Consider the following 25,777-nt stretch of genomic DNA (forward strand, 5'->3'; position numbering starts at 1 on the left):
CCCTACGAGATTATATCGCTTCAAGTCTCAATTAAAATAATTAATTATGAAGAATAATTGCATATTTGATACAAATAAATATTTAGTTATTTCAAAAAAATTATTTTTTGATGCAAATAATTAATATTTATTTGAATTAAAAACTATGCATTATTGAATCAAGTAATTTTCATTACTGATTTAAAGCAATATTTATTAGATTAAATTATTCCATTTATTTCATTTAAATAATTCGTATTTGGCACAAATAACTACTTATTTGATACTATAAATTAAAATATTTATGTCCAGTAAATATTTACTTAGCACAAATAAATAAAAACAAATAAGTTTAATTACAACCGAACGAGCGTTAGCGAGTTAGGTATATGTAGCTAGTTTGTAATAAAGATAAAGCGTCATCATTGAAGCGACCTTCAATGCGTCATTATTCTTTAGGAACGAATCATTCAGAGCTTTAAAGAAAATTTGTAGGAGTTTTTTGGTTACCCTAACATAATTTTTTACGTATATACATGCTAAGGCCATGTGATACATTATGACATATTTATTATGATTATAAATTTTTTGTTATTTTACCAATAATCATAATGTATCTTTTGCGCTTCAGAAAAATCTGTGATCCTCACCTGACGGCATTCGAGCCAGAGGCTCTAGGTAATTTAGTCGAGGGAATGGAGTTTCACAAGTTTTACTTTGATAATGGTAATTATACCTCATTTGCATACACACTGTAATTGCTAATAAAATACCCTCACGCTCTTTTAAGTTTTCGTTTTAACCCTTTGCTATCCCTGCTTACTAAAAATTCAAGCATGTGAATTTTATTCTAAACGATGTTTCTCTAAATTCACCCTCATTTACACAGGAAAAAAAAGTCTGACTCCGTTTACACCTTAAATTCAGCCCATGTATTTCACATAAGTCTGTCCTTGTTTAACGGGGCTGACTCCGTTTACACCTTAAATTCAGCTTCAAAAATAGGCTAAGGCCGCAGTCCCATGGCAGCGTTTTGCGTTGCGTTGTAATAAGAGAGAATGCAGCAAACGTATATTTGCGTCTTTTTCTCTCCCATTACGACGCAACGCAAAACGCTGTCATGGGACTCCACCCTAATGCTGACTCCACACTTACCCAGTCGCTCCGCTTTTCCGTGGCGCTTCGCGTGAGACAGAAAAAGATAGAGATAGTATCTGTCTTTTTCTATCTCACGCAAAGCGCCACGGAAAAGCGGAGCGCTGGGTAAGTGTGGAATCAGCATAAGGCTGTGTTTACATGCTTGCGTTCAAACGCTGCGTTTTGCGTTGAGCAGTGAGTGTAAGAAGGACAGAAGTATATGTCTTTCTTTCTCTATCTCATTATTCAACGCAAAACGCAGCGTTCGAACGCAAGCATGTAAACACCGCCTAAAAGTAAGACTTTTTTTTAGTGTGTATTTAAATGAGGCTGAAGTCCCATGGCAGCGTTTTGCGTTGCGTTTTGTAACTAGGCAATGAGTGTGAGAGAGATGGAGATATATGTTTGCTATATTTGCACTCATGGCCTAGTTAAAAAACGCAACGCAAAACGCTGTCATGGGACTCCACCCTGATGCGTAAGGCTGGAGTCCCATGGTAGCGTTTTGCGTTGCGTTTTGTAACTAGGCAATGAGTGCAAATAGAGCAAACCTATATCTGTATCTCTCTCACACTCATGGCCTAGTTACAAAACGCAACGCAAAACGCTACCATGGGACTCCACCCTTAGTTTAATAATAAGGTAAGTTCCCAAATGCGCCACCGGTCAAATGCGCCACGGATCAATTGCGCCACTGGACAAAAGCCCCACATTGGTCATATTTGAGGAAAGTGAAAAGTTTGCTCGAGAGATGGAGCTAGGTGTTCTTGGTATAGAAATTTGTCAAGTGAATTGAGGATAACATTTTTGAGGTAAGTTGCTGTTTTTATTTTATATTAATAATAATAATAATAATAATAATAAATATTATTATTATTGTTTAAAGAAATGTGGAAATTTTTTTTAATAACTAATTTATGAAACATTTTATTTTTAAATCGTTTTTATTTATATTTTTTCTTTGGAATAATTTAATAAAGTACTTAAGTTTTCTTGAAGACAAATAAAATATAATTTATTAACAATTGTAACATTGAATATAATTATATTTTCTAATTTGAATTTCATTTAATTAATTTTTTAAATTAGCTAACGTAAAAGTATTTCTAAATTCACGTTCATACTTTTAGAAATGATAAGACTTCTTATAAAGTTTCAAATCGAGGGGGAATTTACTCAGGGAGTCAAGTGTACACTCTCTTGGTAATACTTGGTAATACTTGGTAATACTTAGTAATGCCTGGTCATACGTACATTCTTTAAAAAACTTAAAAAATTTACTATCATAAACAATTACATTTGTTATAAACAAATGATTTACTTATTAAACAAATAAATGGCATATTTCTGCAAAAAGAAAAACTGTTTTTCTTGTTTTTACAAGTTTAAAGTCATGTAAAGCTCTACTTGATTATTGGTAACTAGATAATTGTTCATGTAATTATTGTTAATAACAATTGTAATTATTAAATTCAAAATAACTTTTTAGCAAAATAGACTTAAATTACATAAATAATTTTTGTTTGCAAAAAAAACAATTGTTTTATGAACAATGACTAAAGTTATCTATTTGTTAATTAACATTGTTTTCAACAATTTAAATAAATTGCATTATATATTATTATTTATCTGGTACACATACTAGACTAATTTAAATTGATTTCGATCATGTTCAATGGAAAAATTAAAAAATAAACATGATTTTTTCTAAAAATATTGTAAATTGTTAACTTTGAGTAACATAAAAATATAAACAAATAAAAATTCAAAAATCGGTTTAGAGGAATCTGTTATAAATTTTATCTTCTTTAATTTAAGTTTCATACTCGGAGACGTTTAAGGAATATAATACAATTTTAATTTTTTTGTTAGGACGTGAAGAACATATTTCTTTATTAACATTTTATAAACAAATAATATAAAAAATTTAAAAAACAATATTCAAATAGTGTAATTTAAGACGAAGAAACACATATTTTGATTTTTAAATCCGTTAACTGGAACTCAAGAAAAAAAATTTTTTAATTTAGCAATACTAAAAAACTCAATATTGTTAATAACTTTTACAAAAAAAATTTTTTGGCTTAATATTTTCAGGGATTATTCTTAACTACATTAAGAGTATAACAAATATATTTTGATTCAAAATGAGAATTTTTTCGATTTAGGTGATCCGTTTGGGAAATTCTGACCCTTAAAAGAAAATTCAAACCAATTGAAATGATATTTTTTTATTTACGTTTTAAAAAAGAGAAAATTCACAATTAAATAATTATTGTCTTTTGTATGTACAAAATATTTAATTATTTATTTCTCTGCGTTTCATTGTAGTTTCTATTTTAAATAATTTTGTTGTAAATTCTACGTATAAGAAAGTAAAATTCAATGTGTTATATTTTTGATAATACAGCTTAATGCTTAATAATATGTGAGTAATAAATAATAATACAGCAAAGATTTTAATATTTAAATGCGGGAATATTTTGGAAATAATAGGTAATACTTGGTAATAAGTGGTAATACTTGGTAATACTTGGTAATACTTAGTAATACTCGGTAATACTTAGTAATACTCGGTAATACTTGGTAATAATGATAATAAGTGAAACAGGGAGTCAAGTGTACACTATTTTTACTAGTAAATTCCCCCTCGTTTCAAATATTACGGAAGTTTAGAAAAATTATTCCAATTTTTATTTTATAATTAATGGTATTTATATTAAAAACAGTAATATTTTAAAAAATAATTTTTTTTTGGAAACGTAATATATAAGAAAAGCAGGCTTCGCACTCATCTACTAAAATCTATACTATTTACTCCTTTTTTTGTCAAATTTCTGACACTAAAAGATACATTTTCACAAATGACATTAGTTTTAATCCTCTAATGATTGAAAAAAAATTATTCTCAATCAATTTTTTGTGATTCGATTAAAACGAGATTTTTTTAATCTTCAAATTTTAATTTTTCGATTGCTACTTTTTACTACTATTTTCAGATTTAAAGCTACTTTCTGCTACTTTTTTAAAAGTAATTGTCGAGTGCGAAGCCTGAAAGAGTAATAATTTATTAATTATTTGACAATGGTATTGAATTCTATAAATATTTCATTATTTTAACCTCTTAAAATATGTGACTTCCTTTTTTTAGATTCTGATCAAAGTGAAGCTCTGATGATTAAAATCGAGCCTTAAGATGTAGTGACGATAAAAAAAAGTTATAAATAATTGGGCATCACAGACCGTTAGAATTTTAAAAATTATATTAAAGCCAAATAATGTAATTAAAAGTTTTAAAAAATATGGTAAAATTGAATCTCAATTTTTTGACCAAATTTTGTAACTTTATTCGTCAATTAAATTCTTTTTAAATAAAATCCTTATTTACCCCTTTATTATTGCTAAATTAATATCTATCCTATCTCTCAAAAATATTAAACAAAAACAATTACAAATTGCATTATTCTATAGAAAAATTATAGAAACATTATATTAATAAGTATAGAAAAATTATAAAGTGAGTATAAAAATTGTAATATAATTAAGAATATAAATTTATTGGCAAAAAAATTATTTTATTGCCAAAATGCAGACGCCAATCGACTTTTAATCTTAAAAATCCGCTTGGAAGCGTGAAGTTTCCAACAAAACAAGGAGTAAATAGTATAGATTTTAGTAGATGAGTGCGAAGCCTGCTTTTTTTATATATTACGTTTCAAAAAAAAATTATTTTTTAAAATATTACTGTTTTTAATATAAATACCATCAATTATAAAATAAAAATTGGAATAATTTTTCTAAACTTCCGTAATATTTGAAACTTTATAAGAAGTCTTATCATTTCTAAAAGTATGAACGTGAATTCAGAAATACTTTTACTTTAGCTAATTCAAAAAATTAATTAAATGAAATTCAAATTAGAAAATATAATTATATTCAATGTTACAATTGTTAATAAATTATATTTTATTTGTCTTCAAGAAAACTTAAGTACTTTCTAAGTTTAAAATAAATGCAATTAATTTATAATTATGAAAGTAAAAAATAAAGAATTCTTAATCTCGTTATTTAATTAAAATACAAACTAATTCTATAAAAATAAAGAGCTTTTGAAAATATCAAAAAATCTTATTATTAAAGCAATTATTAAATTATTCCAAAGAAAAAATATAAATAAAAACGATTTAAAAATAAAATGTTTCATAAATTAGTTATTAAAAAAAATTTCCACATTTCTTTAAACAATAATAATAATATTTATTATTATTATTATTAATATAATATAAAAACAGCAACTTACCTCAATAATGTTATCCTCAATTGATATGGAACATTTAATTAATTACCATTTAATTAACAGTTCAATTAAATTTATTTTCACTATACGGAGCGAAATTGGCAAGAAATTGAATTCACTTGACAAATTTCTATACCAAGAACACCTAGCTCCATCTCTCGAGCAAACTTTTCACTTTCCTCAAATATGACAAATGTGGGGCTTTTGTCCAGTGGCGCAATTGATCCGTGGCGCATTTGACCGGTGGCGCATTTGGGAACTTACCTAAATGTTAAATATATTAATCAAGAATAGAAAACATTTTTATAAATTATAATAATTAGTATATTTTTGGCGCTAATTAAAAATAATTAGACTGCTCTTCTAATCATAAAATGTATCAAATCTCATACCTATTTTATAAATCGTAATTAAGGTTATTGTGTTGAATATTTGTGTTGTATCATTTTTACAGATAAAATTATCATACACCCATTTTATAATTGGAATTTTTAGGTTTTCATTTTGCTGAAGCTATATATTGGAGAAAAAGATATCACATTTATTCGACTCACAGTTTCTCATCACTTTTCTTCGCTTTTTATTGTAATTAAAAACACTTGTACACGTTCGTTTATAAACTTTAAGAAACTTTTTTCATTAACTTGCTCGCACATAAGTTTTTCAATTTTTCCACTATCTTTTTGCGATTTTTTATCAAATGAAAGAAATTGCTGATTGTTTTTTTCATAATTGTATATTGTTTTTTATCCTACTGTTCTTAAACGCATGACAGAAATGCTTTCTCTCTTTCTTGAAATACAAATGTATTAAACTACTTGAACGGATTTGTTTTTCATTTATAAGTAGTCCTGGGGAAAAACTGCAAGGCTGTCAATACGACGATTCTCAATCCCCACGTCCACCTTCTCGGTGAAGATGCAGCCTGTATTGCTTACGTCAGACTCACCCAGTATATGGATAAGTATGTATTTTAAGATTTAATTTTTTCATAATTTAGTTTTAATTATTGTTCAATACACACCATTAGAACTCGACTGACTATTAACCCACATAGCACCATAGTATGAGGTAAGGTTATGTTGAGTACTAATCGTAAGGCACATAAGGTTACACAATATTGCTGCGGTAGACCTGAGGTGAACTAAAAACTTCCGCCATGGAGGTAAGGTTACATGTTAGGGTGTGGTGAGTATATATGATAAGGCCATGGTAACCTTACACGTTAAGGTTAAGGTAACCTTACACGTTAAGGTTGATGTAACCTTACACGTTAAGGTTGAGGTAACGTTACATGTTAAGGTTGAGGTAAGGTTACATGTCAAGGTTGAGGTAAGGTAATTATTAAGTTGTAAGGTTGAGGTAAGGTTAAGGTAAGGTTGTGATAAGTTTACCAGTTATAGAAAATATTGAAAAAATAATTAATAAATAAATATTCAATTAAAAAGTTAGTTTGTTGCTCCTCTCTATTTTGGAAACCTGACATGAAGCAGAAAATTTTGAAAACAAATTTGGGGGGACTGGGATTTGAACCCGGGATCGACGCGCATAAACCTATCATTCTAACTAACTGAGCTAAGTAGAGAACTGGCAGAAGGAAAATTAATGTTGCCTTTAAGGTGAACCAAGAAGATGATTAACTCCTTAAAGGCAATATTAATTTTCCTTCTACCAGTTCTCTACTTAGCTCAGTTAGTTAGAATGATAGGTTTATGCGCGTCGATCCCGGGTTCAAATCCCAGTCCCCCCAAATTTGTTTTCAAAATTTTCTGCTTCATGTCAGGTTTCCAAAATAGAGAGGAGCAACAAACTAACTTTTTAATTGAATATTTATTTATTAATTATTTTTTCAATATTTTCCATAACTGGTAAATTTATCACAACCTTACCTTAACCTTACCTCAACCTTACAACTTAATAATTACCTTACCTCAACCTTGACATGTAACCTTACCTCAACCTTAACATGTAACGTTACCTCAACCTTAACGTGTAAGGTTACATCAACCTTAACGTGTAAGGTTACCTTAACCTTAACGTGTAAGGTTACCATGGCCTTATCATATATACTCACCACACCCTAACATGTAACCTTACCTCCATGGCGGAAGTTTTTAGTTCACCTCAGGTCTACCGCAGCAATATTGTGTAACCTTATGTGCCTTACGATTAGTACTCAACATAACCTTACCTCATACTATTGTGCTATGTGGGAACTAATTGCACTCAGAAGAGGAATTCTATAATTTTCCTCATCGCTGTCAAGAAAATCATTAAGATGAAGAACAAGGATTTGATTATATTTCACTTACTTTGGTATATGTCATTTTTAGTTAGACAGAACATGTACGTTTACAAGAACACGTGCATTTTCTTGTAAATTGTCTTTGTTCTAATTACATTTACAAATACCTTTGCTCTTTTTGTGCAGAAATATGTTCCTATGTTTCTATAAAATGTTTAAAAATGAAAATGTTTCTGAAAATGTACACGATCTTGTGCAAGATTTTATAACTGGATAAGCAATATGACTAGTCGGGTCAATTGCTTCACAATTTTGTTGAGAAACGGCGTTCTTGAATCTCAAAAAAGAAGAAGTAGTCTTGAGGCAACAAAGGACTCGAAAAAAGGAAGCAGGGGGAGAAACCTTCTAATCACAATGTGGGCAAAATAGTTGACAGATCGTCGAAATCAAGCCAAGATAGTATAACGAAAGTTTTATATACAAGTCACACTTTAAATAAATTGTTTTAAATAAAAAATAATTAAGTAATTTACATACACATACAATTAATTAAATTCGAGATTTAATGAAAATATATTTTAATCATTCAAACATTAAAGGAGGAGGGTCAATAAGGCCGATTTTCGGGCTCAGACGTCGCACTTTTTTTATTGTATTTCTGAATAGTAGATGTCAAGAGCTTTCCAAAACACACAATAAAACCGTTTTTCGTTGAGACAAGTGGCAGTTATGCTTGATCAAAGTTCGAGTAACGTTGCAAAATGCTTACTATATGAAATCTTTAGAAACGAAAGCAGTTAAATGAAACTTGTTACTTTAGGGTTTTTAAGGTCGCTGATCACGAATCTGATGTTATTTTTAAAAATCCAATATGGCGGATCTAAAATATCAAACGAAAAAAATTAAATCTTAAATGAATATTTTGGAAACTTGTTACTCTAACATTTTGAAGGTCGTTGATGACGAATCTGATGTTCTTGTGTCGAAGGTGGAAGAAATTACCATTCTCATCTAAATCAATTGATGATTGAGTAGAAGAGTGTAGAAAATAAAATATTTTAATTGAAAAATAATATTCCATTCACATTCATCGACTATCCAAATATCAAGATTTATAAAAATCCAATATCAACTTCATTTTTTGGTTTTTGAGAACTGGTATCAGATTTGTAATCATCAACCATGAAAACTTCCTCTTAACAAGTTTTTAGCAGGTTCAATTAAATTTGAATGTTTCTCCTCAGCCATATTGGATGTACCATCATAGATTTTTAAAAACTGACATCAGATTCGTCATCAACGATCATCAAAATGTTAGAGTAACAAGTTTCTAAAATATTCATTTAAGATTTAATTTTTTTCGTCCGCTATTTTAGATCCGTTATCTTGGATTTTTAAAAATGACATCAGATTCGTGATCAGCGACTTTAAAAACCCTAAAGTAACAAGTTTCATTTAACTGCTTTCGTTTCTAAAGATTTTATATAGTAAGCATTTTGCAACGTTACTCGAACTTTGATCAAGCATAACTGCCACTTGTCTCAACGAAAAATGGTTTTATTGGGTGTTGTTTTATTGGTTATTGGCTCTTGACATCTACTATTCAGAAATGCAATCAAAAAAATGCGACGTCTGGGCCCAAAAATCTGCCTTATTGACCCTCCTCATTATAAAAACAAAATTTAATACGCAATAAATATAATATAACATATAATCAACAATTTTCTCGTAGAATATGGTTGATGAAGACTCCAAGGTTTGTCAAATAAATACATTGGTCCGGACGCTTCGTATATTCGCCATATTGGAGTTGGCCACGAGGCGTACAATACAATCTCCTTACATTTGGTAAAACACCATAAAAGCGCCACACTATAAGAGATTTTTGTTGATTATAGATTAAAACAAAATATATTTTCCATCTAATCGCACTTAATTTACACATCAGCACATACCTGTACCTACAAGGTCTACGGCGACGCGCTTATCTTGTGGCGACAAGTCACTCTCAAGTACAATCTTACAAGTGTGGAAAACGTAACAAGAAATGTTTCACATGCTTTTCGTAAGGACTCGAATTTAAACGAAAGATTCCGAATTTGAGGAATTGGCGGGCAATTATTCCCACTACCACTCTAATCGAGCGTCTCGCTACATCTCTCTCTATATAAATCTGTTGTTTCTCTCTTCGTATATCCACTCAAGTGACTAATTCGCTTCAATAGGAAAGAAAAGGTCACAGCGAGAAACTGAAATTATTGTTAAGGTGACCAAAGGCAAAAGTTATAAGGAAGTGCTTAGGAAGCTTCGAAGAGAAGCAAACCTAGAAGCCAGTCAGACGAAAGTTATGGGGACAATGCCCACTAAGAAAAGAGACCTTTTAAAAATTGGAGCGTCTCCCAATTCACTGAGGAGGTGACAAGGATTGTCGGCGAACTTGGTAGGGTGCAGCCTGCGAGTCAAAAGGTTACTCTGTAGATTCGCGATCTGGATTGCCTTGCTGAGATAGCCGAAGTCGAAGAAAATTTCAAGATCATCATCAGCCGTTAGAGAAGTGACGGACATCTTAGGGCCCAACAAGCGTGGCTTGAAGATGGCTGTCATTTGGGTAAAAGTCTTGTAAAGGAAACCCAAGCTGCTTCTTATGTAAGGAAAAGCACGACAACAAGGTTAATGTTAAACATGTCGCAGGCAAAAGAGTACTGCAAAAATCTTTCTGTAATCATTGATTCCTTTGGATACAAGATAGACGGAGATAGTCTTAGTGAAAGTGATTGGCCTCATTGATGGACAACTACAAAACCCTAGTTTCGTAGTTGTCAATAGAAGGGACTTTTAGTCAGTCCTCTTCGGTGTAAAAAAACATAAAGACAGATATGATAGCTTTTAATATTCCTACAGTAGTGGTTGAATGTTTAATTACTAGTTGAAGGTCATCCATCACAATATCTGCAAATAGTCCAGAAGTGGACAAACCCATAAATCTTAGGTAGACCATAAAATTTAGATAAATTAGTCTGTCAATTCAATATTATTGCAAACCCTGTCTAAAAGTTTTAATCCAGCGAATTGTAATAATTAATAACAATCATTTTCTAGCTTTGATAACGGATTTTTGGTAATTTTCTGCTTTGATTTCAGACAAGGTGTGGCGCACACTCAACAGAGCGAAGAAAGCCGAGTGTGGCATAAGAGGGACAATAAATGGCAGAACGTGCACTTCCATCGGAGCGCGGTGACGGGTCCGTCTCCGTTTTCCTTCAATCACAAATAAAATCCCCACGAAGGAATCAGCAAAGCAACAAAAGCAACAGTTAATAAACCACACTTTGTTGTCCCACTGGTGATTTTCGTACTAAGCGCGATTCAAATAATCGCCGGTACTCTCGCTCCAGTACCTGCTTAGCGTACTTATCTAATTTGCGTATATCAGATACGCGCGACTAATGAAAAATAAAAGTGGTGAAAAAGAAAAGAAATACAAACTGGATTTAAAAAAACATGGTGAAGCACAAGAAGGGTGTAGGGAAAGCAACTAGAATCGCGTTCTCCGTCGACAAATTCAGACTTTAATCCCAGGGATTCCCCAGGATGGTCCAGGATTTTTTTCGATGGGCCAACAAGCGTTAAGACTCCTATATGGATCGGATCGTTGACGATAAAAAAAACCTCTGCTTACAATTTATTATTAGTTAGTAACAAATTTGCGTAGAGAGTCGCTTAGTGATCTTCGGTCCGTTCGAGCCTTACAATCGACCAACGTGCCACCTATTTGCGTACGGGGTCTCTTCGCTCCGACTTTTGAGACCCTAGCCAAGACTGCTAAACAGTAAGGGCCAGCATTTCAGTCTCTATTTAAGCGTAAAATCTAATAATGTTCAAATTGAAACCGACATCTGCTTCGTTGTTGATCTCAATTCACAATTTAGAGATCACGTTGGATATAAAATCTTCTTACCTTTCTCGCTTTTCGACCGACGTCTTAAACTTCAGAAAATTATAAACCTCCCCCATTTGCACCAAGGAAAATCAACATTGATGCTAAAATTCTTCTTTTCCCCACACAAGAAAAAAACTTTCTATGTACCAAACAAATTTTCTATATCTAAAAAAAACTTTCTAATTACAAAATAATTTTTATGCCTGAGAAATTTGTGAATTTGTGGGGAAGGAAAGAATCTTTTTGGTGTTAATTTTTATTTTCCATTGAAAGTGTCTCGGAATCAAACAAAGACAGAGAAGGGGACGAAGTTGAAAACAAATCCTAAAAACTATTTCTCCTTTAGACGCATGTTTTTTCTCTTGAAAATCCTGTTCTCTATCTTTGAAAAATTACGAGTTCTCTCATTCGACTTTTATTTGATAACTAAGTTGGGTGTGCGATTTATCAAAAGTGCATATCCTTATAATGATAGTCGAATTTCAATGTAATAGATACGTTCGATAAACGATTGTCTTTGCTCGTATATTTTTTTCCAATTTTCCATACGAGCCAAGTCGAGTCTCGTACAAATATTATAAACGATAGTTCCTTTATACGAGGGAATTTTTATCCTGAGTCATTTACTTTTTATTGAACAAAAAAAATAAACCTGTGCTCGTCAATCTAATATATGCTGCTGATGATATTCGAGAGAAATTGTAACTTTTTTCTAGTATTAGAAATACTAAAGAAAAAATAGAACGATAAACGTAACAAGCTTATAAACATATTAAATTATCTGAAAATTATCGTAGAATTAAAATATAAAATACGAATATAAATAAATCATAAATTCAAAAGACAAATCATTTTTTAGACACCCAATTTTTAAAGAATTAGATACAATTCCTCTTTTATAAATAAAATTCTTTTATAGAAAAAACAAGTAAAAAATCAGAAAGTAAAGTTTATTTTAAAATCAAGTGTTCAATTAAACTAGAAATTTTTTTTGTTTCTAACTCGTTGACCAGAAACGAATTAATTCAATGACTTTATGCTCACGTAATTCTAAAGCTGACGACAAACTAGTACTCAAAGTGTCGATTCTATAAAAACCTAATAATTAATCGATGTTTCAATTCCCTCGTTATTCCGGATCGAAGATCAAATATCAAAAGAAAAGCACGCGATACTCTTCTTCTTCTCGTTATATCTAAAACAAATGTTTAATTAAAGTAAAAATAATTTCTTAGATACTTAATAAAAAAAGAGTTTAACGATTTATCAAAAGCCACCAATTGATAACTAAAATCGCACTTTTTTTTAAAATCCACCACAAAAACCTTCAAAATAAATTTTTTTTCAAAATTAGTAAATTTTAGATACTTTTTCTAAAAATGAAAGACAGCTCAATAAGGAAAAAAAGGAAAGTTGTAAAAACATTTTTGTGAAAATAGTCTGGTTTCCCTGCGAGTGAAGTGAAGAAAGTAAAAAGAAAAAGAAAAAAAATGACTGAAATAGACGAGCACAGAAAAAATAGAGCTTTTAACGGTATTTTAAAAATGCACACTCAGAGAGAGAGAGAGAGAGAGAGAGAGAAAAGAGAGAGAAAATAAACTGGAATATTTCCAGATCACACTATTACATTAGACAGACTCGATAAAATTCACGATTCAAATATTATCAATAGATTTTGAGAATTGATAAATGCTGCGTTTCTTATACGTAGGGGAGAGTCTCCAGTTGTGAGACACCTCCAGTTGTGAGACAGTCAATTTTTTTAACATGCAATATCAAAAAGCCGATTGGTTTATATAAAAACATTTCTTTTTATATTAGCCAACTTTTTCTTGCGTTTTTTCAATAAATGCAAAGTACTTTTTTTCCAAGTTAATTAATTGGAAAAGGTAAATGTAATGCATTTTCTTTTAGTGTTTTCCTTATATTTTGTGATGCAATATTGCATTGTACCAATCTACGGTTGAAAATAATTTAATTTTCCTTTTTCAAAATAGCGCCAATTTCTGGGTGTGAGACACAGCATATCACCAGTTGTAAGACGGTGTCGACACCCATCTGGGCAGCATAAAAAATACGACTTTGCAGACATACTATTTAAATGCTGTTTTGATTTTTGTTTCTAGTATTTTTGGGCATGTCAAGTGGAATTTAAAAGTCAATTGATTCAGAAGAAATCAATTTTAATGCTCTTGTTGAAGCTCATAAATTGTGTTTATTTGATAGTCATATTTTGGCAAATAAATATTATTATTTAGTATATAATAATATATATTATTAATATATTTAATTATTTCTACTAAACATAACGTTTTATGTCAAACTTATTAAATTTTAGCAATTTTTAATGAGTGTCTCACAACTGGAAACTTTTTTTTTTGACAAAAGCGATGTGCTCGGAAAATGTATCGTAAAATTTTTTGAGTTCATTGAAACACTACACTTTCTTTTAATAAAAGTTGCGTATTTCTGTTACCTTTCGAACGGTGTATTTTAATTACAATTTCGTTTACCCGTTTACAATTTACGGGTCAAAAATGAAACCCGTCTCACAACTGGAGACTCTCCCCTACTTGTTATACCTTTGGAAAACTTATTGCTACCTTCCAAAAAAAAAGAAAAACTGTAATTAATGAGCACCTAGGTAAGAACTACAATCACGAAATGTGAGAAAGAAAAAAAAACTAAAAAAATGAAAAAGAGAGAGAGAGGAGAGAGAGAAGTATTTCCGAAATTCATTTACAGATGCGATTTTCAAAACTACGAAATTTACAAAAATATCATCTGTAAATTGGATTCAACACTTCGTGTCTAATAATAATCATTGTACAGTAAAAAAACATTCTTCCATATAACTTTCCTCGAATTCATTCAATTACACCAATCATCCCCTTTTCTCATGCGACATTTTTCAAGAAATAAAATAATAAAAGTAAAAAAAATGTTCACTTCGACTATTTTTTACAAAAAAAATTATTTGGATGAAAATTGCAAATTGCCGATTACGTTTCGTTTGGGCAGACTCGTTAATGTTCGTGCACTGAACCTGCACAAACAGATCCAAAATTTCTTAAGCAAAAATTTTTAAAAAATATTGGAAGGTTTTGAAAACTGTCCTATTTTTGAAATTTTCTTTCACTTTCAAATGAAAGTTGATTTTAGTTCAATTTCTTCTCACATTCACTTTACTTCCCACACAGCGCCGAAACTTTCCTAAAAATTTATTAAAGATTTACTTGCAAACTTCGAAGTATTTACTCGAAAAGTTTAGTGAAAATTTTGTAAAGATTTAAATGTCCCACTTCAATAAATGTTTAGCGTGAAACTTTCCTGAAATTTAAAAAAAAAATTTCGCCTACTGTATATAGGCGAAAATTAAATTTAAATTTTCAGGAAAGTTTTAAGTTACATTTTCGCTTATAAGAGAGAAGTCGAAATTTTAATTTAAATGTTCAGGAAAGTTTTAAGTTAAATTTTTAGGAAAATTTGACTATAAACATTTATTTAAGTGGGACATTTGAATCTTTACACAATTTCCACTGAACTTTGCAAGTAAATTTTTCGAAGTTTGCAAGTAAATCTTTAATAAATTTTCAGGAAAATTTTGGTGCTGTGTGGGTTCAAGTCACTATCACTTGACTTTCACTTTATATGAATTTTAATCCACTTCCACCTAATTTCAATTCACTTTAATTTACTGCTACTCCACTATCATTTCACTTTCACCCTGCTTTTACTTCACTTTACTTTCATTCCACCTTCACTTCACTTAACTTTCACCCCACTTTCACTTTACTTTATTTTACTTTTACCTACTTATTCACTTCACAGCAACTTAACTTTCAGCCCACTTACATTTTACTTTATTTTACTTCCACTTCACTGCAACTCACCTTTATTTCACTTTTCTATTATATCAAAGTGAAGTGAAAGCGAGGTGAAAAGGAAATGAGGCGAATATGAAGTGAAAATGAGGTAAAGTGAAATGAAAATAGGGTAAAAGTTATGTGAAGTGAAATATAAAGAAGGTGAAGTGAAAGGCAAGTGAAATAAAAAGTGGGATGAAAGTTAAATGAAGTGAAGTGAAATAAAAGTGGACTGAAAAGTAAACGAAGTGAAGTAAAATAAAGAAGGAGTGAATGTCAAGTAAAGTGAAATGAAGGTGGGGTGAAAGTCAAATGAAGTGAAATGAAGGTGGAGTGAAAGTTAAGTGAAATGAAATAGAAGTGATGTGAAAGTGAAATGAAAGAAAAGTGAAATTACAGATTAGCACCCCAGATGATAACTTATCGACTAGGTTCTCTGTAGATAACTAGAGCTCTTTATCGCTAATCAAACCTAATTGGACAATTTGAATTTTTTCCGTTAAAATAAATATCTTATTTTCCTTTGTTAAAAAAATTCACAGTTCGATGAAATGCAAACTGATAAAAAATAGTCGAAGTTTTCTAAACTTTCCCTTAATCTTTTTCTATATATATATATATATATATATATATATAAATTTGCCAATATAACATTCGCCTCTGGAAAGTAAAATTCCCACCCTCTAAAAAACATTCTTCAGCGACTATTCCGCAAATTTGCATAATTTAAACACAAAATCGAAAAATGGACCCAGATTATGAATTATAGATAAAAAAGAAAAAACTGCTAATGAGCAAATAGTCGTTAATCGTCGGTATTATATAAATATAAACGGTTTTTAGCTTGAGCTCGTGCAGTCCAGTCGCAAATTTGTATGTCGCCACGTAGAAGATCAGCTGACATTATACTTTTACAGTCACATTATTTAATCCTTTTTATAAATAATACAAAAAACCATAAATATATATTTTATGTAAATCCATATCCGAGAGAGGGTAATTCTCGGAGAGACTTGTGTATAGTGCATAAATAATGTAAACATAGACGACTTAAAAAAACTGTAATAAGGAAAGTTCTGAAAGAAACCAAAAAAAATTGAGGGAGGAAACTGAAATAAAAAAGGGAGGTATTTTGAAGGCGAAAGGACGAAACTGCGCTCTCTGTCGTATCTCTCTTTACATAATTAATGTTATATATATACATATAAATAATTAAAGCTAATGAATGAAATCGCAAATAAAAAAATAGTCAAGCCATTGCGATTGGATTTTTATCGAATTTACTTCATTACGATGAATATTTCTACACGTTCGTACATCTTCTTATAGTGTAAACGAATATAAAAAAACAGGTCTTCATCTATAAGAAATTAAAGGAACAGTTTTTTGCCATCGTATTATATAAATATATAATAAACGACAAAGATATGATTTAATATATTGCAAGAAAAGTACTATAAATAATTATAAATAAATATATAAATAAATAAATATATATAAATATAAATATTATAAGTTAAATTTAATGAATAGTAATTTCTACTACTCTAATTCGTCGCTTCTACGTGTGATTGTTGTATAAAAAATAGTTACGTCTTTGTTTTCTTTTTCATACTACAAATTATTATTATTATTATTATTATTATTATTATTATTATTATTATTATTATTATTATTATTATTATTATTATTATTGTTATTGTTATTGTTATTATTATTATTATTATTATTATTATTATTATTATTATTATTATTATTATTATTATTATTATTATTATTATTATTATTATTATGATTATTATTATTATTATTATTATTATTATTATTATTATTATTATTATTATTATTATTATTAGTATTATTATTATTATTATTATTATTATTATTATTATTATTATTATTATATTATTATTATTATTATTATTATTATTATGATTATTATTATTATTATATTATTATTATTATTATTATTATTATTATTATTATTATTATTATTATTATATTATTATTATTATTATTATTATTATTATATTATTAATTATTATTATTATTATTATTATTATTATTATTATTATTATTATTATTATTATTATTATTATTATTATTATTATTATTATTATTATTATTATTATTATTATTATTATTATTTATTATTATTATTATTATTATTATTATTATTATTATTATTATTATTATTATTATTATTATTATTATTATTATTATTATTATTATTATTATTATTATTATTATTATTATATTATTATATTATTATTATTATTATTATTATCATATTTATCATATTATCATATTATCATATTATTATTGTTATCCCATTAGTAGAATTATTATCCAAACCAAAAGCATACAAAATTGTTTAGTTATTAGTAAAATAAATAAAAAAAATGTTATTAACAAACACCAATTGTACTGGCCAAATATGAGACAAGAAAAAATATTCCACTGTTTTAAATTTCTTCCTGATGCGATGTATCATTGCCGTATAAATTCATTGTCTACTGTGTAGTAAAAACTTGATTATTAAAAATTATAAATACGATTCTAATCGAGTTTAAAGGCGAATTGATGCAAATTACCTGTCTGGTGGTGCCCTTTGACTTTTATATTTATAGTTGTTTCTTCCCGTGTGGAAAAAGCCCCCATGAAGCCCACACGACGCGAGAGGCCCCGGCGGGGGCCGACGAGGGCTGATCCATGTGGGCAAATCCATGAGGGCCACGCCGAGGGCCCGCATGGATTGCCCACATCATTGACTTGCAAAAATTTCTAAGTCCAAACCTTAAATCATTTTTTATTACTTCAAAATTAATGTTTAGAATGATTATAAACAATGAAAAACACATATTTCACATAAAATTATTTACACTTTTTTGAAAATATCGAACTCACATAAGGGCAAATCCTTGAGGGCCCACGCGAGGGGCCTGCATGGATCGCCCACATCATTGATTTGCAAAAATTTCTAAGTCCAAACAAAAAATATTTTTTTACATAACAAAAATTAATGTTTATAATGATTTTAAACAATGAAAAACATGTTTTTTGGTATGGTGTATTAGTGTCAATAATGTTTTATTGAATCATCAAAAGCAAGTCAGCTAGTCACCTACTATAAAGAAATAAATTTCAAGTAGGTCCCTTAGCACAGTGGTAAAGTGTTTGTCTGATAGTCCGTAGGTCGTAGGTTCTATTCCTGAGTGCGTCAGATTTTTTTTTTTTTTTGTCACGATTTAATTAAAAAAAGTAAAAATCGTTAAATAACAATGTTATTTATTAATAGTTGAACTTGTTTATTATTAATAAATAATTAATTTATTAACTTAATTTTGAAAAATAAAGGTGAGGGTAAGCCGAGGGCAAAGATGAGGGCAAACGCGAGGGCCACGCCGGGGGCCGACGAGGGCGCCCGCGTGGATCGCCCATGCGGGCGCCCTCATCGATCAGCATGTCGTTTCCATGAGGGGCCTCGCCTGGATCACCCACGTGGGCCCCTCATGGATGTGGGCGATCCATGCGGGCCCCCGGCGTGGGCCAACACCACTTTTCCACACGGGTTGTTAAAAAGATTTTATAATTGGGAGGTGTCTTGCTTGCCAGAATTGAGATCTCGCTAAAAAAGAAGTTTTTCAAGAAAATTATACTTCCTATTTTTCCCTTCCATGCAAATCATTTGAAATTTATTTTATTTTCAAAAAAGAGAAAAATAGGACAGAAAAATTTCAAAAAGTATCAAAAAAATATTTGTCTTCCAAGATGGAAAATTTAATTTTAAAAAATGAAATTGAAGAAAATAATTAAATTTTTATCGAGATCTACTTCTTCGGATAGAAAAATAAAAGTCCCTTTCGACTTGCCAGAGATAAATTTTCTTTTAAAGTTCTTTTGTTGTTCAATTGTTGCGTCTCGCTCGACAAATGGGGTCTTTTTTTAAGAAGGACCGTGAGCTGAAATCCCTTGCTCAATAGAAACAATATTTCAGACTAGTGTCTATAATATTTCAATGTTAAATGGAAAATTTTAATCAAGTTAAAAAAGAAACTTTTTTAATTATATACATGTAAAAAAATCAATCTTTAAAATCGTTCATTGTTACTAAAAAGAACTATTATCATTATTCCTACTGTAATTATTATTAATTAGTAAACTATTTTATAAGAGATCAGAATTCGAGATTAAAAAAGAAGAAATAAGAGAGACAACATTGAGAAGGTTTATATTGGGACTCTGCTCGCGATCATTCTTTTCGTGACGCAAAGTAAAGAAAAGAAAAGTCTTAAAAAAAATCTTAAACGAAAAATTCAAAACTATCGAATGTAAATAAATTAAAATAATTATGGGAAAACATAGGGAAAAAAAAGAAAAAAACATCGACGAGCAGACACGACGCCTTCATTCGTCATTTATTCGTTTGGCCTAAATATTTCATGTTCTACAAAATACCATGTAGATCTATATAATATATTATAAATACTATGGAGCGTTAATTTTTACAAAAGCAAATTTTTTTTAATTCATACTTTATTTTTTACAATCTTTAAAATAAACAATAGTAATTTTCCCTCTCCTGAAAAAATGAAACGAATCGTTTCAATGTGAATTTACAATTCTTTTTAAAATTCAATAAACTAAATTGAAAACAAAATTGAATTTTCAGGCGGAAAAAAATACTCCCACAATTGGCGAATTTTACCAAAAACTATATTGAACGTTCAAAAAGAAACCTTTAAAATTTGCACTCGAATTATTTGCAAATTCTGATTCGGAAATTTACAAAGTAAAACTTAATTATAACAATTATTTTCATTATTTTATTTATCAAAATATGTTGAAAAATCATTTCTCAGAGACTAAAAGAAAGTAAAACACATATGTGTAATATATTATATAATTGTATCTAAGGTTTTGCAAATATCAAAACTGACGGTTTCGGAACTGAGCAATTTCAAGGGAGAGCGACGTAAATGTTGAAGCGCATTTTATCATTTAACAAAATAAAGAAAAAAAAGAAAAAACTCTTTGTATAGAATATTTAATATATAGTTACAATTATATTCGATTTTAAACATATCTATGCGGGGGAGTGTTCCTAAAAGAGGATCGAAAAATTTTCTGCGCCTCTAATAATTTAGAAGTGCTCCCTTGTACAGGACTGCGTTTTAAAAATTGTTTTCTTTTAGATATTTCGTAATCGTATTTCTCATTTCCACCAGTCATAATCAAAAAAATTTCAAAGTAGAAAAAATCTGACAAAACACAAAGTTTTGAAGATTTTTGGAAAAATAATACTTTGGTTGATGTCATTTGATTTAATTTGGACATTAAATTTTAATTTATCTTTACAAATTAATATATATATATATATATATATACATTTTCCCCATAGCACAAAGTTAATTCGGTTATTATAATTTTCGACAAATATACAGACAAAAATTGTAAGCAAATTAAAGCGTAAGTGGTGGATTTCACGTCAGTTCAACACACTAATTTTCATGACTTGTTGGGATTTATTAATATTTATTTATTTATATTTATTCGACTTTATTTTTTTCAAAATTTTACTAAATGTTAAGGCAAATGTGTTTTACATGTTCTGTAAGTTTCATCTTGGGATCTCAAAGGAATTCGGAGTAAAAAAATAAAACGTAACCACATATTACGAACATATGGGGCAAAATTCCTCAACTGCCCAGGTCAAAAAATGAATTTTCTCTAAACTTTGCTAAAATATTACTATTATTAGTAGAAGTGTAAATATTAAGTTTTTTTGAATTTCATAAAATATTCTTTGAGTTATGGAGTTTCAAAATTTTGATTTTTTTGAAAATATCTTTTTTTCAATTAAATATATTAATATGTAAAATTAATCAAATTTAAAGTACGAATAGTGATTTTTAAAGGGGTTTTCACGAGTTATAAGCTGGTGACCTTTTTTCATATGGGCCATGTCAAAATCAGAGTGGGACCATGGAAATTTTTAAGGAAAATAATAATTTATCATTATTTTACATAGAAAATGATGATTTATAATTAATTTTTTCAAAAAGTTCTATGGTCCCACTCTGATTTTTACATGGCTCATAGGAAAAAAGGTAAGCTTTCGATTGGGATAAGTTAGAAAAAATAAATAAACACCGATTTTGAAATATATTGAAATTATGAATTTGACCTTGAATTTCAAGGTCAAATTGAAAGAAAACAACTTTTTTCATCTACAGCTTATAGCTCGTGAAAACCCCTTTAAAAATCACTATTCATACTTTAAATTTGATTAATTTTACTTATGAATAAATATTAAATCGAAAAAAGATATTTTCAAAAAAATCAAAATTTTGAAACTCCATAACTCAAAAAATATTTTATCAAATTCAAAAAAAATTTATATTTACACTTCAACTAATAATAGTAACATTTTAGCAAAGTTTAGAGAAAATTAATTTTTTGACTTGGGCAGTTAAGGAATTTTGCCCCATATGTTCGTAATATGTGGTTACGTTTTATTTTTTTACTCCGAATCCCTTTGAGATCCCAAGATGAAACTTACAGGACATGTAAAGCACATTTGCCCTAACATTTAGTAAAATTTTGAAAAAAATCGAAGATGATATTTTTTTAAAAACGGATTTTTAATTTTTTTAAATTTCAAAAAAAAAATTTGAATTTTTTTTATATTAATTTTAACTTAAAATATACTTAAAACCAAAGAAATCCTTTTTTTGAAATCCAAAATAGGTTAATTAGAACTAAAGTTATAGCACTTTAAAAAAAAGACACAAATTTTAAAAATGCCATATTTTTGGTAATTTTCAAAATTTTGAAAAAATATTTGGTGGAGTTATTTATCACTATAAAAGTAATAAATTTACCTGACGCCTCCGGAAGATGGCGCCGGAAGTTGAAATTTTGCTAAGTGGGGAGAGGAAAAATGAATTTGTTTTTGAAATGAATAAAAATTTGAAGTTCAAATTAAATCAATTAAACAAATCACCATCAAAAGTTGATCCTCTCGAAGAGCAAGAAAAGAAAACATTTCTTTTCTAAATACCGTAATTAAAAAAAATGCCATTTTTTACTTGATAAACAATTTCAAAAATTTTTTCGTTTTCTCTGTGAGCTATAGCGTCTTTACACCTCGCTTAAATAAATTCTAAAATAGAACTTTTCGTAATTAAAACAAAAAAATATCTTCATTGAAAATAAACTAATAAAATTAAAAAAAAATGTTAATCAATTTTAAAAATATAATAATTACTATCGCCGTCATTTTATTTTATATAATAATAATAATATTAAAGCATAATTATTTATTTGTTCTATATATAATATATATTTTAAAAAGGCAATTTTCTATAGTAGAAAAGAGTGAATGACGATAAAGACATTGATTGTTGATTGTATTTGTTTTTACTATTTTATCTGGACAATTTTTTATTGTACATTTTCGTACGATTTGTTGTATATCATAAGGATTATATATATTCACACGTTGTACACCGTGCAAGCGGTATTTTTGGGTGACAGTGCGGCTATTGTAAGAATACTGTTTGAAGAAAAAAAATGGAAACATAGTTTTTGGCGTATATCAATTGTGTTTTTTGTAGTCTATTGTACTTTTCAAGTAAATTATACAATGTATCTAAAAGGGAAATTAAAAAAGGGAAAACAAAAAAACTGTAGCTTTCGACGAAGAATAAAGTGTCGGTCCCGATAGGAGAGCATCCGACTGTACCTCAAAAAATGCTGAGCAAGAGCCAACCCATGTAATAGGATAGCGTTTATTATGTGCAATGACGAGGCAACAAGTGTCAACTTCAATTTTTTAAAAATCATTTTTACAATTTATACAATTTTTTTAATTTCTAAATTGTTTTCCTTATTTTAATTCTAATATCTACTTAAAAAAACAGATTTAAATGTTTTGAATCTTTTGTGTGAGAATAAAAAATACTGCATAAAATTTAACTTTTGAACTTTTGACTTTTGAAGTTTTTGAATTTAAAAAAATGTAATAATTTTATTATATACCTGGATAAAAAAAGGTTCTCTTGTTGCCACGCTATACATTGCAAACTAAATTATAAACTCTCATCTGTATTTAATATAACACTATTAATTATTGCAAACATTATAAATTTACGATAACGATAACGATTGATTACAATTTTGTCCTAATGTTCAGAAAATAAATATAAATCTCCATACTTCTTGACTTTTCCTGTGCCATTCTCCTTATTCATTAATTTTTATTATAAATATAACTTGTAATAAACAAAACAGTATATAAAGTTAATTTGAATTTATTTTTTAAGTGGGATCCTACTTTAGATGGTTTAACCCTTTCAGTCCCAGTGGTCGATATATCGACCACCTTCTAAGCCACCGATTTTTTTAACATAACTTAAAGGAAAAGTTCAAATAATTGCATATTTCTTATTTTTATGTTTCTACAGATAGGGTTTAGTAGTTTTTTAACAAATTAATTTATATTATTTATGTTTTTTTTGTTATTAACAAACTTATACACGGCAACGCATTATTTCAGGTTAAACTTAACTGTAATAAAATTATATCAGTAACATATATACTTTAAATTATGGTTGTTTTCAAAATTCTCAGGGTTTGCTGAATATTAATCTAAAATCAAATATGCAAATTCAAAATGGTGGATCCAATATGGCGGACAAAAATTAAAAATTAAACTTTGCTTGAAAATGGTCTCTCGGGGGTTTTTGGGGTCGCTGATTACGAATCTAAAGTCAGTTTAAAAAAATTCAAAATGGCGGATCCAATATGGCGGACAAAAAAATTTAATAAATTTGCTTTAAAATTGTTTCTCGGGGGTTTTTGGGGTCGCTGATTACGAATCTAAAGTCAGTTTTTAAAAAATCAAAATAGTGGATCCATAAATCCATATAGCGAACATAAAAAGTTACGAATTTGGAAACACCCTCCTCTTTTTTAATAGGGGCTTGGGACCGGCAATGGCAGAGTTTCATCTCTTTTCTTTTAATTTTTTTTGTTTTTTAAAAATGTTTTAAATGTTTTTTTTTAAATTTTTAAATACTTTTATTAATTTTGTTTTCTTAAAATATTTTTATGTTTGTCGTAACAAACGACAAAAGACAAGTGACGAAACATAAAAGACGACCCTACTGAAAAAGAACGACTGTAAATACGAGCGTAAATATGACTGTGAATACGACCCTAAATACGAGCCTTAGAAGGGTAGTGTAATTGAAACAGCAAATACAGCCATATTTATGCCCGTATTTAGGGTCGTATTTACGGTCATATATGAATACCATTTTTAAAAAAAAATATATATATATACCCCCACAGCACCGAAACTTTCCTAAAAATTTATTGAATATTTACTTGTAATATTCGGCATATTTAACTGAAATGTTTAGTGAAAATTGTTCTTTACACAACTTTCAATAAACATTGCAATTACATATTCCGAACATTGCAAGTAAATATTTAATAAATTTTTAATGAAACATCATTAATTATTATTAATTTAATATATTAAATATAATATTGCAACTAAAATAAATATTATTTAAGGTATAAGTACCCTGCTGGAAGAATGGACTGAAAAAGTACTGAAATTGTACTGGTCTCCAGTACAATTTCAGTCCGTTTTTTTAATGTTTCGGTAGACATTTTTAGTGTCCTTTAACAATAGTTTCAAATGTAGGTTATGTCAACAAACCATTGGTAACAGTCTAGAAGTGAAAATAAAAAAGGTTAACAAAATTTTCAACGAAATTCCCGTTAAATTTTAAACTTATATTGCAACCCCTGCTTTAACAATAGACCCGAAAGCCTATTGTTGTATGGGATTATAATTTTATGGCTTAAAAAGTTTACAATTTAAATAATTCAATTTTCAAAACAAAAAAATTTTAATCTGTGATGTCCATACTAAAAATAAAATCACAAAACGACAGAAATTTAGTCGGAATCTCTGATGATTTTAGGCTGCATTTGTTACGATTGCAGCCACAGAACGTCAGGTTTGAGTTATGTTTAATCAGAAAGCTTCAAAAGTAGTCAGGTTTTTTATACAAAGTCGACACCCTTTTTTACCTGGAAAAAGGTCAACTGACCGTCATAAAATTAAAGGAAAATATTTTTATTTGTTTATATTCATATTTATTTAAACATTATACTTGTTTTTCATCGACTTAGAATTCATCTAACAATATGCTCTTATTATGTATGCAATATATCCTTTAGAACTTAAATTCAAAAATGATATCCTTTTTTATTTATCAATTACGGTTTTCGAG

General features: G+C 28.8%; 1 protein-coding gene across 1 annotated transcript in view; it reads left to right on the plus strand.

Annotated features, from left to right (window-relative positions):
- The window catches only part of LOC122502384 (calcium/calmodulin-dependent protein kinase type II alpha chain-like), a 274,765-nt gene extending 261,702 nt beyond the window's left edge, over positions 1-13,063 (plus strand). The window contains exons 16-18 of the mRNA XM_043612408.1: positions 611-705; positions 6,260-6,377; positions 10,800-13,063. Coding sequence (XP_043468343.1) covers positions 611-705; positions 6,260-6,377; positions 10,800-10,932 — 346 coding nt within the window. The 3' untranslated portion in view covers positions 10,933-13,063. The remainder of the gene's footprint in view (positions 1-610; positions 706-6,259; positions 6,378-10,799) is intronic.
- The last annotated feature ends 12,714 nt before the right edge of the window (positions 13,064-25,777 follow it).

The sequence above is a fragment of the Leptopilina heterotoma genome, unplaced genomic scaffold (assembly GCF_015476425.1).
Source record: "Leptopilina heterotoma isolate Lh14 unplaced genomic scaffold, ASM1547642v1 Lhet_107, whole genome shotgun sequence".
In the NCBI taxonomy this organism is placed as follows: Eukaryota; Metazoa; Arthropoda; class Insecta; order Hymenoptera; family Figitidae; genus Leptopilina; species Leptopilina heterotoma.